This window comes from Saccopteryx leptura, chromosome 1 (assembly GCF_036850995.1).
Source record: "Saccopteryx leptura isolate mSacLep1 chromosome 1, mSacLep1_pri_phased_curated, whole genome shotgun sequence".
In the NCBI taxonomy this organism is placed as follows: Eukaryota; Metazoa; Chordata; class Mammalia; order Chiroptera; family Emballonuridae; genus Saccopteryx; species Saccopteryx leptura.
In genome coordinates, this window is record NC_089503.1 from 42,806,628 (window position 1) to 42,822,047 (window position 15,420).

At 39.4% G+C, this 15,420-nt stretch overlaps 1 protein-coding gene across 1 annotated transcript in view; it reads left to right on the forward strand.

Moving 5' to 3' along the window:
• The window catches only part of PIK3C2A (phosphatidylinositol-4-phosphate 3-kinase catalytic subunit type 2 alpha), a 94,686-nt gene that overhangs the window by 67,295 nt on the left and 11,971 nt on the right, over positions 1 to 15,420 (forward strand). The window contains exons 19-24 of the mRNA XM_066365167.1: positions 336 to 440; positions 1,040 to 1,132; positions 2,798 to 2,927; positions 8,635 to 8,771; positions 13,506 to 13,675; positions 14,588 to 14,744. Coding sequence (XP_066221264.1) covers positions 336 to 440; positions 1,040 to 1,132; positions 2,798 to 2,927; positions 8,635 to 8,771; positions 13,506 to 13,675; positions 14,588 to 14,744 — 792 coding nt within the window. The remainder of the gene's footprint in view (positions 1 to 335; positions 441 to 1,039; positions 1,133 to 2,797; positions 2,928 to 8,634; positions 8,772 to 13,505; positions 13,676 to 14,587; positions 14,745 to 15,420) is intronic.

Below are 15,420 nucleotides of genomic sequence, written 5' to 3' on the forward strand. Positions count from 1 at the left end.
GCTTGAAGGGCACCAGGATGCTAGCTGGTCCAGCATCCTCGGCTGGGGTTGGTGGCCCCCCTGACTCCTGCTGCCCAGGAAGCCACTCGGAGCAGTGGAACTTCACTGTACCCTGCGAGGCAGGGGTGCCGTCTGGACCCTGCATTCTGACTGTGATGGGATAGAGGGGCACCTCCACCAGGTGCTGAGCCTGGCACAGAAGTGGGTCTTTTCTCCCCTCCCACTTCCTTCCCCTATAATTAGGCATTTTAAGAATTGGGTCAGCATCATAATTTTGTTTTAGAAATAGGTATTCATTTTCATTATGTACTTAGAGTATCAATCTCTTTTCCTAGGTTGTCCTCCAAAGGAGTATGGAACGAGTACAGTCATTTTTTCTAAGAAATAAGTGCCGTCTCCCTCTCAAACCAAGTCTTGTGGCAAAAGAATTAAATATTAAGGTGATACAAAATACTTACAAGTTCATATTACATTTGACGATAATGTATAGGAAGAAGGGAAATAGGCAGTTATGTGTAAAGAAAATTATCAAATCTGCATAGGTTGGTTATAGGTATTTGTGGATGTCTGTGGTATAAGATCCATATTTATCTCAGTTCATTGCCATTAATCACCATTTCTGAAATAAAAACTGTAAAGTTACTACCTCAAGTTATTTTTTATTGTGGCATAATAGCTATGATAACATAGAGGCATATGTTATCATTCTAGTGGTAAAACTACCTACTAACAGGCATTTTTTTCTCCTTCCTGTTGAATAGCCAGGTAAACTTCCGGGGTTATAACACTTTTTAGTTATCACAAGGTAGCTGGGCCTGACCAGTGATGCAGTGGATAGTGTTGAGTAATCATTAAAATTTGAGTACTTCTATGTGAACTGGGCTAATTAGTAATACAAATAGTGGATTTTATCTCCCATGAGTTCAGCAACCAGTTAATCTATCCTTTAGAGTTTGTGGTTTTTAAAGTCCAGGGTACAGCTTAAATCCATTTTTATTTCAGTGTTATCTTTCTAATACTTACCCTGTTGTATTTGTAGTCATGTTCCTTCTTCAGTTCTAATGCTGTGCCCCTAAAGGTCACAATGGTGAATGCTGATCCAGTGGGGGAAGAGATTAATGTCATGTTTAAGGTGAGCAAAATAAGGTTACTCTGTTTTTAAATGGTAATTTAAAAATTCGTTTCTCAAATTCTTTCTCCAAAATTTTAAAACTACTTTATTTAATATTTAATTAAATTGAATGATTATGTGAAAGGTTATCACTCATATAAACTGTTGCCAAACAGATTTGGTAATAAATGAAACTGGGCTAGAGCTGCTGGATGCTGGTTGAGCACATCATAGCCCCAGGCAGTGCCTTTCGCACAGACCCATGTGAATGGCACCCACTAGAGTTGTGCAGTGCAAACCTGCACAACCGTGAGCAGTGGTGCTCGTTTGGGAAACATATAACTTGCCTGTGGGAAGCAGCAAGAGTAGGGTAGGAATCTATTATCAGTCAATTTTTTAGTCATTGTGATCATAATTAGTATATTTTGAACAAATAACAGAGAGCTTTAGTTCAGTAAGTTTGATTAGTGAAGGTTCATGATGATAGCTTTTCTTGAACGTCTTTTGATATATATAGCAACTTTTCCTATATTCAGATCTGATTTTGGATTGTCTTATTTTAGTAATATATTTTTGTCATTTCCTGAAACAGTACCATCTGTTTGAATACTGAAATTTTATACATTAAGTTTTAATATTTGTTAAGTTAAATCCCTTCCTATCATTTTTTTTTCATAATTTTCTTGGACAATCTCAAAAATGTATTCATCATTATATGTTTTGTTTTGTTTTTTTGTATTTTTCTGAAGTGAGATGTGCGGGTGGGGGTGGGGGGATCAAACAGAGAGACTCCCACATGCACCTGCCCAGGATCCACCCGGCATGCCCACCAGGGGGCGATGCTCGGCTCCTCTGAGGCGTTGCTCCCCTGTAATTAGAGCCATTCTAGCACTTGAGGTGGAGGCCATGGAGCTACCTCAGTGCCTGGGCCAATTTTGCTCCAGTGGAGCCTTGGCTGTGGGATGGGATGAGAGAAATAGAAAGGAGAGGGAGAAGGGTGGAGAAGCAGATGGGTGCTTCTCCTGTGTGCCCTGGCCAGGAAGCGAACCCGGGACTTCCACACACCGGGCTGACACTCTACCGCTGAACCAACCAGCCAGGGCCTCATTACGAGTTTTGTTTTTTTTTTAAGTTATTTTACCCAATTTAAAAAAGTAAATGAAAACTCAATGTGATTCCAGTCAGAATTAATTTACTTCAGGAGGGTTAACTTTTTTATTTAAGTTAACTTTATTTTGAAGTAACTGTAGATTCATAGTTTGTTGTAAGAAATTATACAGAGATCCTTTGTATCCTTCACCAAGTTTCCTGTAATCGTGACATCTTGCAAAAGCTATTGTGCAATATCACAATCAGGATGTTGGTATTGATAGTTAAGATATGGACTGTTTTAAAAAAAAAAAAGATATGGACTGTTTTGATCATCGCAAAGATCTCCCATGTTACCATTTTAAAAAATTGAATATAATTTACAAATCATAGAACCTAAGCTTTCAAAGTGCATAGTTCAGGAAATAGACATGAAGAGATTAAGTAACTATCTCTAGAATGCTGCAGAAAAATTAAAAGGCAGTTCTGTTAATCTCATTCATCACTCTTTTCTGTATTCTCCCCTTTCCCCTTTATGGTATATAATTCTATTAAGTGTTTTGCAAAGGTACAAGTTTTATTTTCTTGATTTTTAAGGTTGGTGAAGATCTTCGGCAGGATATGTTAGCTTTACAGATGATAAAGATTATGGACAAAATCTGGCTTAAAGAAGGACTAGATCTGAGGATGGTGATTTTCAGATGTCTCTCAACTGGCAGAGATCGAGGTAAACTTGTTAGCTGTGTCTTGGTGTCTTTTATTTTTTTCTATTTTTCTTTTTCTCTGTGAAAAAGATACTGATGCTGATACACTGTGATCTCAGTTATTTCTCATTTTAATTTAGTGTTGCTTTATTGATTCATTTGCTCTGATTAAGTAACTCAATGAGTAGCCACTAATAAGTGATTTGTAGTAACCAGAGGTTTCCATTAATTGACCCAACAAGGACTTTATGATCTTTAGCTTTTGACTTAAAATTAAGGCCATCTCTAAATTAAACTACCTTTGATTTCATTACTGCCAACTTTTATTTTTATTTTTTTACTAACAGACTTCATCTTATTTATTGAATGTTTCTTCCTTTCTACATGTTAAGTGTGAATAATAATAGTACTATACACTCATAAAGACATTGATAATTAAGTGAGATAATGAATGCAAAACACACTAGCATCTGATACATATTAGATGCTGAGTAAATCACAACCATTTTTATTACAGTTGTCCCTCATTATATTGTGGTTCACTTTTCACGGTCTCACTGTATCGTGGATTTTTAAATTGTATATATCTAATTTTGTATCACAGATTTTTCACTATATCATGGGATTTTGCGGTATATAGGTATTTTTATATATTTATTATTTTAACTAATTTTTGTGGTAAAATAGGCAAAATAAGTGTGGGAAAGGTTAATAACAGTGTGGGAAAGGTTTATAAGAATGTGGGGAGGGTTTATAAAGCCTTAAAATATATATATAAATAATAAAATAAATAGAAGGTTGCTATTTTGTGGATTTTCACCTATCACTGGGGGGGGGGTGTCTAGAACCTAACCCCCACGATAGACGAGGGACCACTGTATTCTTTCTTTCTTTTTTTTTTTTTTTGCATTTTTCTGAAGCTGGAAACAGGGAGAGACAGTCAGACAGACTCCCGCATGCGCCTGACCGGGATCCACCCAGCACGCCCACCATGGGGCGACGCTCTGCCCACCAGGGGGTGATGCTCTGCCCATCCTGGGCATCGCCATGTTGCGACCAGAGCCACTCTAGCGCCTGGGGCAGAGGCCACAGAGCCATCCCCAGCGCCCGGGCCATCTTTGCTCCAATGGAGCCTTGGCTGCGGGAGGGGAAGAGAGAGACAGAGAGGAAGGTGCGGCGGAGGGGTGGAGAAGCAAATGGGCGCTTCTCCTATGTGCCCTGGCCGGGAATCGAACCCGGGTCGTCTGCACGCTAGGCCAACGCTGTACCGCTGAGCCAACCGGCCAGGGCACCACTGTATTCTTATTCAAGAAAAGTTTGTTGCCTACCTACCATCTACAGAATGCTAATAACATGTAGTGCTTTTATTTTATTTTATTTGTTTTTATTTATTTATTTTTTTTTTGGACAGAGACAGAGAGAGCCAGAGAGAGGGACAGATAGGGACAGACACACAGGAAGGGAGAGAGATGAGAAGCATCAATTCTTCATTGTGGCACCTTAGTTTCACATATGTGCCTTGACCAGGGAGCTACAGCAGACGAAGTGATACCTTGCTCGAGCCGGCAACCTTGGGGTCTCAAAGGCAAAATGCATGGGTTTTGAAGGAGAGAAAGTTAAAAATAAGTAGAAAATTGCCTGACCTGTGGTGGCGCAGTGGATAAAGCGTCGACCTGGAAATGCTGAGGTCACCGGTTCGAAACCCTGGGCTTGCCTGGTCAAGGCACATATGGGAGTTGATGCTTCCAGCTCCTCCCCCCCTTTTCTCTGTCTCTCCTCTCTCTCTCTCTCTCTCTCTCTCTCTCTCTCTCTCTTTCTCTTTCTCTCTCTCCCCCCCTCTCCTCTCTAAAATGAATTAAAAAAAAAAAGGTAGAAAATAAAAGTGAGAGAAAGATCACCTGTGGTTAATGAAAATGAGAAGTGTTTTACAACCTGACCAGGCAGTGACGCAGTGGATAGAACATCAGACTGGGATGCAGAGGACCCAGGTTCGAGACCCCAAGGTCACCAGTTTGAATATGGGCTCCTCTGGTTTGAGCAAGGGGTCACTTGGTTTGCTGTAGCCCCCCGGTAAAGGCACATATGAGAAAGCAATCAATGAACAACTAAGGAGCTGCAAGGAAGAATTGATACTTCTCATCTCTCTCCCTTCCTGTCTGTCTGTCCCTATCTGACTCTCTCTGTCTCTGTCACAAAAAAATAAAAATAAAGAATAAAGAAGTGTTTTATAGATTCTAATTGTAGACTAGGAAGCCAACTGAAAACTTTATCTAGTCATCCTTCTAATATTTGCCATTAAATTTATGCTTAAATGTGTTCACTGAAGGGAATTTACTGTATGTCAAGGTAGTCCATTATGTCCTGGATAACTCTCATGGCTGTAGGGTTATTTCTTGTATTCAGGTGAATAGGAACTGACTCCTGGTTGCTTCTAACCTTTAGTTCTAGTTCTATTAATAGCATATCATGTCATTAAGTCTAATCCTTTTTCTTGATGACCTTTGTGATCTTGAGTTCCAAATTGTTTGGCAATTTGTCATTCAGACTTTAAATTACCTTATCACCTGATTATTTTTATTGTATAAGGTCCAGGTGATTGATTCATAGTCAATAAGAATGAAACCTAGATTTTGTAGAATGCAGAAAGGTGGGCAAAGTGTGACATATGGAGCTTGTTCATTAATAAAACCATCATACTAGTTCCTGCTAAACCATAGTCATTCTGTACTTGTACATTTTGATTCTTAGACCCAAGAGGACCTTCACTCTTTTTATTTATTTATTCATTTTTAGAGAGAGAGGAGAGAGAGAGAGAAGAAGAGAGTGAAAGAGGGGGGAAGAGCAGGAAGCATCAACTCCCATATGTGTCCCATCCAGGCAAACCCAGGGTTTTGAACTGGCGACCTCAGCATTCAAGGTCGAGGGTTGTTGTTTTTTTTACAGAGTCTGACAGAGGGACAGATTAGGGACAGACAGACAGGAAGGGAGAGAGATGAGAAGCATCGATTCTTCGTTGTGGCACCTTAGTTCTTCATTGATTGTTTTCTCATATGTGCCTTAACTGGGAGGCTACAGCAGACCGAGTAACCCCTTGCTCGAGCCAGCGACCTTGGGCTTAAGCTGGTAAGCCTTGCTCAAACCAGATGAGACTGTGCTCAAATTGGCGACCTTGGGGGTCTCGAATCTGGGTCTTCCTCTTCCCAATCTGATGCTCTATCCACTGCGCCACCACAGGCCAGACAGGTCCTTCACTCTTTTAACACTCACATAATATTTGATATATTACTTTTCAGTCTTTTGAGCTTTTTTTAAAATCTGAGTTTTGTTATTTGTCATTGAACCTCTTTGCTTGTGTCATGACAGTTTTGAAGAATGTATATTCTGTAGCTTCTGCTAAATCATTGAAAAGCATGTTTACTAAGAACAGGCCAAGCATCAACCCTTGTCACTAGAGATCTCCCTTTGAGTAATTGTAAAATCTTTGAGTATTGTATTTTATTTGGTTGCTCATCTATTTCATTGTGCTGTTAACCATTCCACATTTCTTCATTTTATTCATCAGGGTAATACGAGAGTCTAATAACTTTTTCATTCAGGTTAGGTTTATAGACTTGATCTTGTAAAAAAGGAAATCTAGCCAATTTAAGAATTCTTGCTGGTTGTTTTCATATGTCTTGTAGGAGGGAAGTTTTATTAAGTGATATCCCTCAACAATAGCCTACCATCTCATTAGTTTTTCTGTCACACACTTATTGCACAGTTGAATATCATCTCTTTCTTTTCATGAAATTTTACATAACTTTTGAGGCAATCAGATTGCTCATTTTTTATGTTGTTTCTGACGAATGATTGAGTGACTACTTTGTGTCCTGCCCTATGCTCAGCTTTTTACTTGTATTATCTCACTGTATCCTTTTTAAAGAAATCACATCCACATCCTCTGAAGTCTTTAATAAACACCTCAGTCTATAGTAATCCCTCCCTTCTCCAGACTCCGCCATTGTTTTTAATACTCACCAGACATCTACTGCATGTTTTGTATCTTCCTTACTGAACTGAGTTTAAGTTCCCTCAATTTGGGACCGTATCTTATTACACAGATGGTAGTACTTTGTATTTCTAAAATTTTTTTTTTTTTTTTTTTTTGTATTTTTCTGAAGTTGGAAATGGGGAAGCAGTCAGACTCGCGCATGCGCCCGACCAGGATCCACCCGGCATGCCCACCAGGGGGCGATGCTCTGCCCATCTGGGGCGTTGCTCTGTTGCAACCAGAGCCATTCTAGCGCCTGAGGCAGAGGCCATAGAGCCATCCTCAGCGCCTGGGCCAACTTTGCTCCAATGGAGGGGAAGAGAGAGACAGAGAGAGGAAGGAGAGAGGGAGGGGTGGAGAAGCAGATGGGCGCTTCTCCTGTGTGCCCTGGCCAGGAATCGAACCCGGACTCCTGCACACCAGGCCGATGCTCTACCACTGAGCCAACCTGCCAGGGCCGTTTTGTATTTCTTAATGCACTTTGGTCCACTATTTAGTACATAGTAATTTGTACATATGTATATTTGGTTATGAAATTAGAAATTTATACATATATTAACAGTTAAAATTAAGCATTGTCATAGAATCAAGATATAAGTACTCACTGAAAAAGGGTGTCACTGTGAACTAGAAACCAGATGATGAAACCAAAACAACATAAAAGATCCAAATGAATTTATTCTGTCATACATGATCTGACTACTAGGATTTTAGCCTAGCCCTGCATACTTCCTTTTGGGGTGGCCAGGAGACCTTGGCCTGCTTGGTTTCTTCCAGTTCTTTTTCCAAAGCATATCTCTGTTTCTGTATGTTATTTTGATGCCTTGATTTTTAGAATATATAATACTAATATTTAAATAATACAAATAATACATGGCAGTCAAGTATCTGTATAACATGTAACTGAAAAGTAAATCTTAATTTCCTCCTATACCTCCATCCTTAATCTTAGGCACCCTACTCCCAAAATATAACCACTTACATAGCCTTTTGGGAATATTTTGTGTATATTCCAACATACATAATAGTCTTTCTTTTAAACACAAAAGATACAGATCTCCATCAGGATTTTGTCTTAAAAACCTATTTTTGAGATTTTTCTACATAAGCACAAGAGATTTCCTCATTTTATTTTGTTGTTTAGATGTCTCATAACTTATTTGTTTGACACTTGTTTTAAAGGAATTATAAGTAAAACAAAATGACTTGCCTAGGCAGATATAGACATTTAAGTAAGGAAGACAAAACACCTACTTGAGGCTTAAGCATATCACATAGGTATTTCCCTTTGAAAGGGCTTTAATGTAACCTGAAACACTCTTATCTTGCTCAAATACATGATTAGAGAAGAGGTTTTGTGAAAGTATTATGTGACAGCATGTATCTTATAAGTAATTTTTTTAAGGAGGTCTATATTATCTACTTTATAAATAAAATTGTTATTATTTAGGGGTTAGGTAGCACATGGTTTTACAGATTTTAGAGTCTCAAATAATTAAATTTAACTTTGATATTGTGGGTCTTCCAAAAATAAAAAATAATTTGAATGGTTCACATTTTCTCGCATGGGCTGCCAGAGTTGATTTCTTAAAAAATGGTAAATGCTAGCTGGTGTCTTATGTCAAAGATCAAAAGCTATAAATTTTAAAGGCTTAATTTTGGAAGATATTTTCACATAACTTAATGTTTGGTTGTTAAAGGCATGGTGGAGCTAGTTCCTGCTTCAGATACTCTCAGGAAAATTCAAGTGGAATATGGTGTGACCGGCTCCTTTAAAGATAAACCACTTGCTGAGTGGCTGAGGAAATACAATCCCTCTGAAGAGGAATATGAAAAGGTGATTAGCATATTCCTTTATTCTAAATAATCTGGTTAACAATGTATTACAAAGGTCGTCAGTGCTTTTGTTTTCCAGCTGTGGTGTCAGCCATTTAGTCTTAAATCGTGAAAATGGTATCTTTCTCCAAGTAAAGAATAGAAAAACAATACATTTAATGGCAGAAATCTGATTGAAACCATGCTAAACTACCAAAAAAACTTTCCAAACATGTATTTAGTGGTCAGCAAAACAGAGGTATTTTTATAATCTAGAATGTTGTATTTCACAAAACTCTTGGAAAAAGTTAGGGAAATGAGTAGAGTGGCTGCATCGTGTGGTAAAAAGCAAGATTATAGGCCAGAACTTCTGGGCTTGAATTCAAGTCCCAAGTCACTCACTAGGTTTGCAGTGTTGGGCAAATTATTTAACCTCTTTGTGCCTCAGTGACATCTGCTATAAGATATTATTGTATTATATTTTTATGGTATTATAACATACTGTATTTTTCGCTCCATAATATGCACGAACATTTCCCCCTCCACTTTTGGGGAGGGGGGAAGTGCATCTTATGGAGTGAAAAATATGGTGTATTATGGCTATAAAAACCAGTACTATAGCCTGACCTGTGGTGGCGCAGTGGATAAAGCGTTGACCTGGAATGCTGAGGTCACCGGTTCAAAACCCTGGGCTTGCCTGGTCAAGGCATATATGGAAGTTAATGCTTCCTGCTCCTCCCCCCTTTCTCTCTCTCTTTCTCTCTTTATTGATTTTTTTTTTAGAGAGAGAGAGAGGAGTGAGAGAGAGAGGCAGAGAGAGAGAGAGAAGGGGGAGGAGCAGAAAGCATCAACTCCCATATGTGCCTTGACCAGGCAAGCCCAAGGTTTCGAACCGGCAACCTCAGTGTTCCAGGTCGACGCTTTATCCCACTGCGCCACCACAGGCCAGTCTCTTTCTCTCTTTCACTCACTCTAACTCTCTCTCTTCTCTAAAATAAATAAATAAATAAGTAAATAAAATTTTTTAAAAAACAGTGCTATAGTTATTGTGAGAATTAAATGAGTTAATATATATAATGTGTATTACATAGAGTAAATTCAATAATTGATAGCTATTATTTTTTTTATTTTTATTATTATTATTAGAGGCATCCATTTTTTGTTTTAGTGTACTTTTGCATACTTAAGAGGAGAGGGAAGTCTCTTATTAGGACATAAGGCCTGTAATGATCCTAAATTGGCTGAAGGAACACTCAAGAATACTTTCAATGGTAATGTAAGAAGATCCCAGTTTTAATATCATTTGCCTGGCTAGTTTATGTCACATCATTAATGTATCACATTTACAGATAAATATGTGCAAATGCTATTTGTTGACCTAAGAAGTCAAGTAGAGGGATTTTGTTGGTCTTTTAAAATGTTTAAAAACACTTTCTTTTTGTATCTTGTGGTTTGGGGAAGCAATGCAGCAGAATGTTTATAGGAATGTTGTTTTTTTATGATTCTGGGTAAGTTCTTTGACACAAAATAATGGCCAAGTAACATACATTGAGTGCCTTTTTGGGCTTTCGGCTCTTTTATGTAGTTGAGTCACATTGCCTAGATTTGAATCCTGGCTCTGCCACTTAATAATTATGTGATCTTGGGCAAATAACTTCCGTGTTTCAGTTTCATATGTAAAATAATAACAGTCATACCTATGTCATTGGTTTATTGTGAGAATTGAAATGAGTTAATGTGTACATACATATGTATATATATGTATGCACATATGTACTGTGAAGGGAGGAGAGAAACAGAGAGAGTAGTATAGTGCCTGATTTGCAATAGGCACTATATATATCATCACTGTTGATAATGATTTCTAGGGAATTTTGGAATAAAATTAATCACATGGACATGTAGAACCATATAACTGCTCCATTTAGAAATGTTTATCAACCTAGTTGGTTCGCTCAGTGGTAGAGCATCGATCTGGTGTGTGGATGTCCCGGGTTTGATTCCTGGTCATCAAGGCACATAGGAAAAGCGGCCATCTGCTTCTCTACCCCTCTCCCTCCTCTCTCTCTCTCTCTCTCTCTCTCTCTCTCTCTCTTTTCCTCCCGCAGCCATGGCTTGATTGGTTTGAGCACATCGGCCCCGGGTACTGAGGATGGCTTCATGGATCCCTCTGCCTCAGGTGCTAAAAATAGCTCTGTTATGAGCATGGCCCAAGATGGGCAGACTATCAGCCCCAGACAAGGGTTGCCAGCTGGATCCCAGTTGGGGCGCATGTGGGAATCTGTCTATCTTCCCTCCTCTCACTTGGAAAAGAAGAAGAAAAAAGAAATGTTTAACCTTGATAATAAACCAAATTGCATGTGCTTTAGATAAAAATATTCATTGTATGCGTATTACTATATCCTTCTGTATGATGTTTGTAATTTAATCTCCAGAACAAGCAGGACTAAAGTGTCCGGCTTTGAGAAACTTAACAGATGACATAAGGAGCCACCAAATGGGCAACAAAATACATTAATTATATTATTGGATGTTTAGAGTTATATGCTGACTTTTTTCTTTTTAGTGTTTGAAGTGTTGATTGTGTTGTGTGCCCATCACCCAAAGTCCAGTCATTTTCTGTCACCGTTTATTTGTTCTCTTTATTCCCTTCCCTCCACCCTTCTCCCCCTGGTAACCACTTCAGTTTTATTTTTGAGCTGACTTTCTTTACACATGCCCTCCCTACAAAGTAAAAAAAAAAATGAAACAAAACAAAAACCTAGAAATCCTGATGAGGCAGTGGTGCAGTGGATAGAGCATTGGCCTGTGATGCTGAGGACCCACGTTCAAAACCCCAAGGTCACCAGCTTGAATACAGTCTCACTAGCTTGAGCATGGGGTTGCTGGCTTGAGCGTGGGATCATAGACATGACCCCATGGTCACTGGCTTGAGCCCAAAGGTTGCTGGCTTAAAACCCAAGGTCACTGGCTTGAGCCAAGGTCACTGGCTTGAGCAAGGGGCCACTTGCTCTGCTGTAGCCCCCGGTCAAGGCACATATGAGAAAGCAATCAGTGGACAACTAAAGTGCCGCAATGAAGAATTGATGCTTCTTGTCTCTTTCCCTTTCTATCTGTCTCTGTCCTTCTCTCTGTCTCTCACTAAAAAATATTTAAAAATAAAATGAAAACAAAACCTGAAAAATATGCCTATATTCAGATTACTCTTTGTGTCAGTGTTACCACTTATAAACAGCAGAACCTGTGAGAAGCAGGGTTCCATTAACATGATGCTTAAAAGATGTTCAAATGCAGCCCTGGCTGGATAGCTCCATTGGTTAGAGTGTTGTCCTAAAGCACAGAGATTTGCCTGTCAAGACACATACAGGAACAGATTGTTCCTATCTCTCTCTCTCTCTCTCTCTAAAGTCAATAAAATAAACATTTTAAAAGTGTATAATAAAAAATAAAAAGATATTCAGCCTGACCGTTGGGTGGTGTAGTGGATAGAGTTTTTGATCTGGGATGCTGAGGACACAGGTTTGAAAGCCTGAGGTCTTGGCTTGAGGTGCGGGGTCACCAGCTTGAACAAGCTCACTGGCTTAAGCTGCAGTGTTGCCAGCTTGAGTATAAGATCATAGACATGCCCTGGCCAGTTGGCTCAGTGGTAGAGTGTCGGCCTGGCGTGCAGAAGTCCTGGGTTCGACTCCCGGCCAGGGCACATAGGAGAAGTGCCCATCTGCTTCTCCCCCTCTCCCCCTCTCCTTCCTCTCTGTCTCTCTCTTCCCCTCCCGCAGCTGAGGCTCCATTGGAGCAAAGTTGGCCTGGGTGCTGGGGATGGCTCCTTGGCCTCTGCCCCAGGCGCTGGAGTGGCTCTGGTCGCGACAGAGCGATGCTCCAGAGGGGCAGAGCATCGCCCCATGGTGGGCAGAGCGTCGCCCCCTGGTGGGCGTGCCGGGTGGATCCCGGTCAGGCGCATGCGATAGTCTGTCTGACTGCCTCCCCGTTTCCAGCTTCAGAAAAAAAAAAAAAAGAAAAAAAGAAAAAAAAGATCATAGACATGACCCCATGGTCACTGGCTTGAAGCTCAAGGTTACTGGGTTGAGCAAGTGGTTACTGACTCTGCTAGAGCATCCCCTGGGTCAAGGGACATATGAGAAAGCAATCAATGAAAAGTAAAGTGGTGCTGCTGTGAGTTGATGCTCATCCCTCTCCCTTCCTGTCTGTGTCTGACTCTCTCTCTCTCTCTCTCACTTAAAGATAAATAAAATAAAGACAAAGTTTAAATGCTGTCTTTGACTCTCTCACTTAAAAATAAATAAAAAATGTACAGATGCAATACATAGTCTACATAGGGCCTAGTGCCATCTCTGCTTATTAAAGGACAGAGCTGGAGAGTATGGGCAATAACCACCTTTATTAGAAGGGTGTTTTGGCCTGACCCGTGGTGACGCAGTGGATAAAGTGTCAACCTGGAAAGCTGAGGTCGTCAGTTCAAAACCCTGGGCTTACCTGGTCAAGGCACAAATGGGAGTTGATGCTTCCTGCTCTTCCCCTTTGTGTCTCCCTTCTCTCTCTCTCTCTCTCTCTCTCTCTCTTCTCTCAAATGAATAAATAAAATCTTAAAAAAAAAAAAAAAGGGTGTTTTGTTACTGAGTTGTGAAAAGGTTAGATTTGTTACCAGGTTATCAAAAAGTGGTGAATTATATTAATCTTTATAATCTTGCTTCCTTTAAAAATAATTTTTTCTTAAAATGATTTTATATCTTTATTATAGGCTTCTGAGAATTTTATCTATTCTTGTGCTGGATGCTGTGTCGCCACCTATGTTTTAGGCATCTGTGATCGACACAATGACAATATAATGCTTCGAAGCACAGGACACATGTTTCACATTGACTTTGGGAAGTTTTTGGGCCATGCACAGATGTTTGGTAGCTTCAAAAGGTACTAATATTGTTATTATTGTTGATGAAAAAGAGGCACTTCCAATTTCACAAGTTAATGTCCCAAGCCTTCCCTGTTTTCTTGCTGTTGTTTGTCTTGTAGCTCCTTTTGAACATAACTGGGGATGACAAAAGCCCTAGCAGATGACTTTACCACAAGAATAAGTATGTCTGTATAACCTTTGCTGAAATAGGTGTCTTTTATTTTGTCTAGTTAGTGGTACTTATTGGAAATGTTCCCATTTGTATAATGTCAGTAAGTACAAAGTTTGTCTCTGTTTATGTTTGTATCTATGTTTGATCTCTATTGAGTGTGTGGATTTATAAATATCACCTTGGGAAATTTTTCACATGTAAGTTCTATGTAAATGATGAGATTAGATGATGACTCTCCTGAAAATGTGAATTTTTAATAATTATGCAACTTTAACCCTGGCTGGTTGTTGCCTCAGCGGTAGAGCGTTGACCCTGTGTGTGGAAGTCCTGGGTTTGATTCCCATCCAGGGCACACAGGAGAAGCGCTCATCTGCTTCTCCACCCTTCCCCCTCTCCTTTCTCTCTGTCTCTCCCTTACCCTCCCACAGCCAAGGTTCCATTAGAACAGAGTTGGCCCAGGTGCTGAGGATGGCTCTGGTTGCAACGGAGCAATGCCCCAGATGGGCAGAGCATCGCCCCTGGTGGGCATGCTGGCTGGATCCTGGTTGAGCATGTGCAGGAGTCTGTCTGCCTCCCCACTTCTCACTTCAGAAAAAAAAAAAAAAGAATTATGCAACTTTAAAACGGCCTAATACTAAATTTCCCAATTGGAAGTTGCTATGGCTCAGATAGCTTAATTCAATAATCATGTGAAAGCAATAGCACTCTCAATGTTTTCTGTAAATAATACTTTGTATGTACTTTCCTTTTTTAATAGGGACCGGGCTCCTTTTGTGCTGACCTCTGATATGGCATATGTCATCAATGGGGGTGAGAAGCCCACCATTCGTTTCCAGTTGTTTGTGGACCTCTGCTGTCAGGCCTACAACTTGATAAGAAAGCAAACAAACCTCTTCCTTAACCTCCTTTCACTGGTAACTCTGTTCTTTACAAGCATTTAATTAGTTGTATATTAATACTTCTGTGTTTCAATAACTGAAAAAGGATATTTTATGATTTTGGAATAAAATTTGCTATCATCTATTATGTCAGATATATTATTAACAACATATTTAAAAATTGCTGCAATGTGAAATATGCCAGTTATCATTTTGAGAAAATACAACAAAATAAGTCACAAGACAGGCTATCCTGTGGGTGAGGAGTAACAGTAACTGGAAGGGACCCCGAGGGTCATCTGAGATGCTGGTAGATGTGTCTTCATCTGGGTGTGTTCTGATTGTGAACATTAATTAAGCTGTACATTTAAGCCTTCTGTATTTTTCTGGATGTGTATTAAATAAAAGCTAAAAAAAAAAACCACTATAATTATGGTGACTAAAATTAGTATAAAAACAAACTAGTAGACAAAAATGTCAAAAAAAAAAAAAAATGTCTGGATTTTACAGCTTATATTCCATAAATTGATGTTGTGACTTCTAACGGTTTACTTCATTGGCCCCAATTTTTTCATTTATAGGAGAATCACTTTTCTAAAACACAAACTCTCCAAAACTGTGATGGTTTTGTTTACTTTAGTTCTGATTACCTGGACAGCTTTTAGGGAAGGATGGGGAACAGATTTTTTTTTTAATTGACTCACAAACTTTT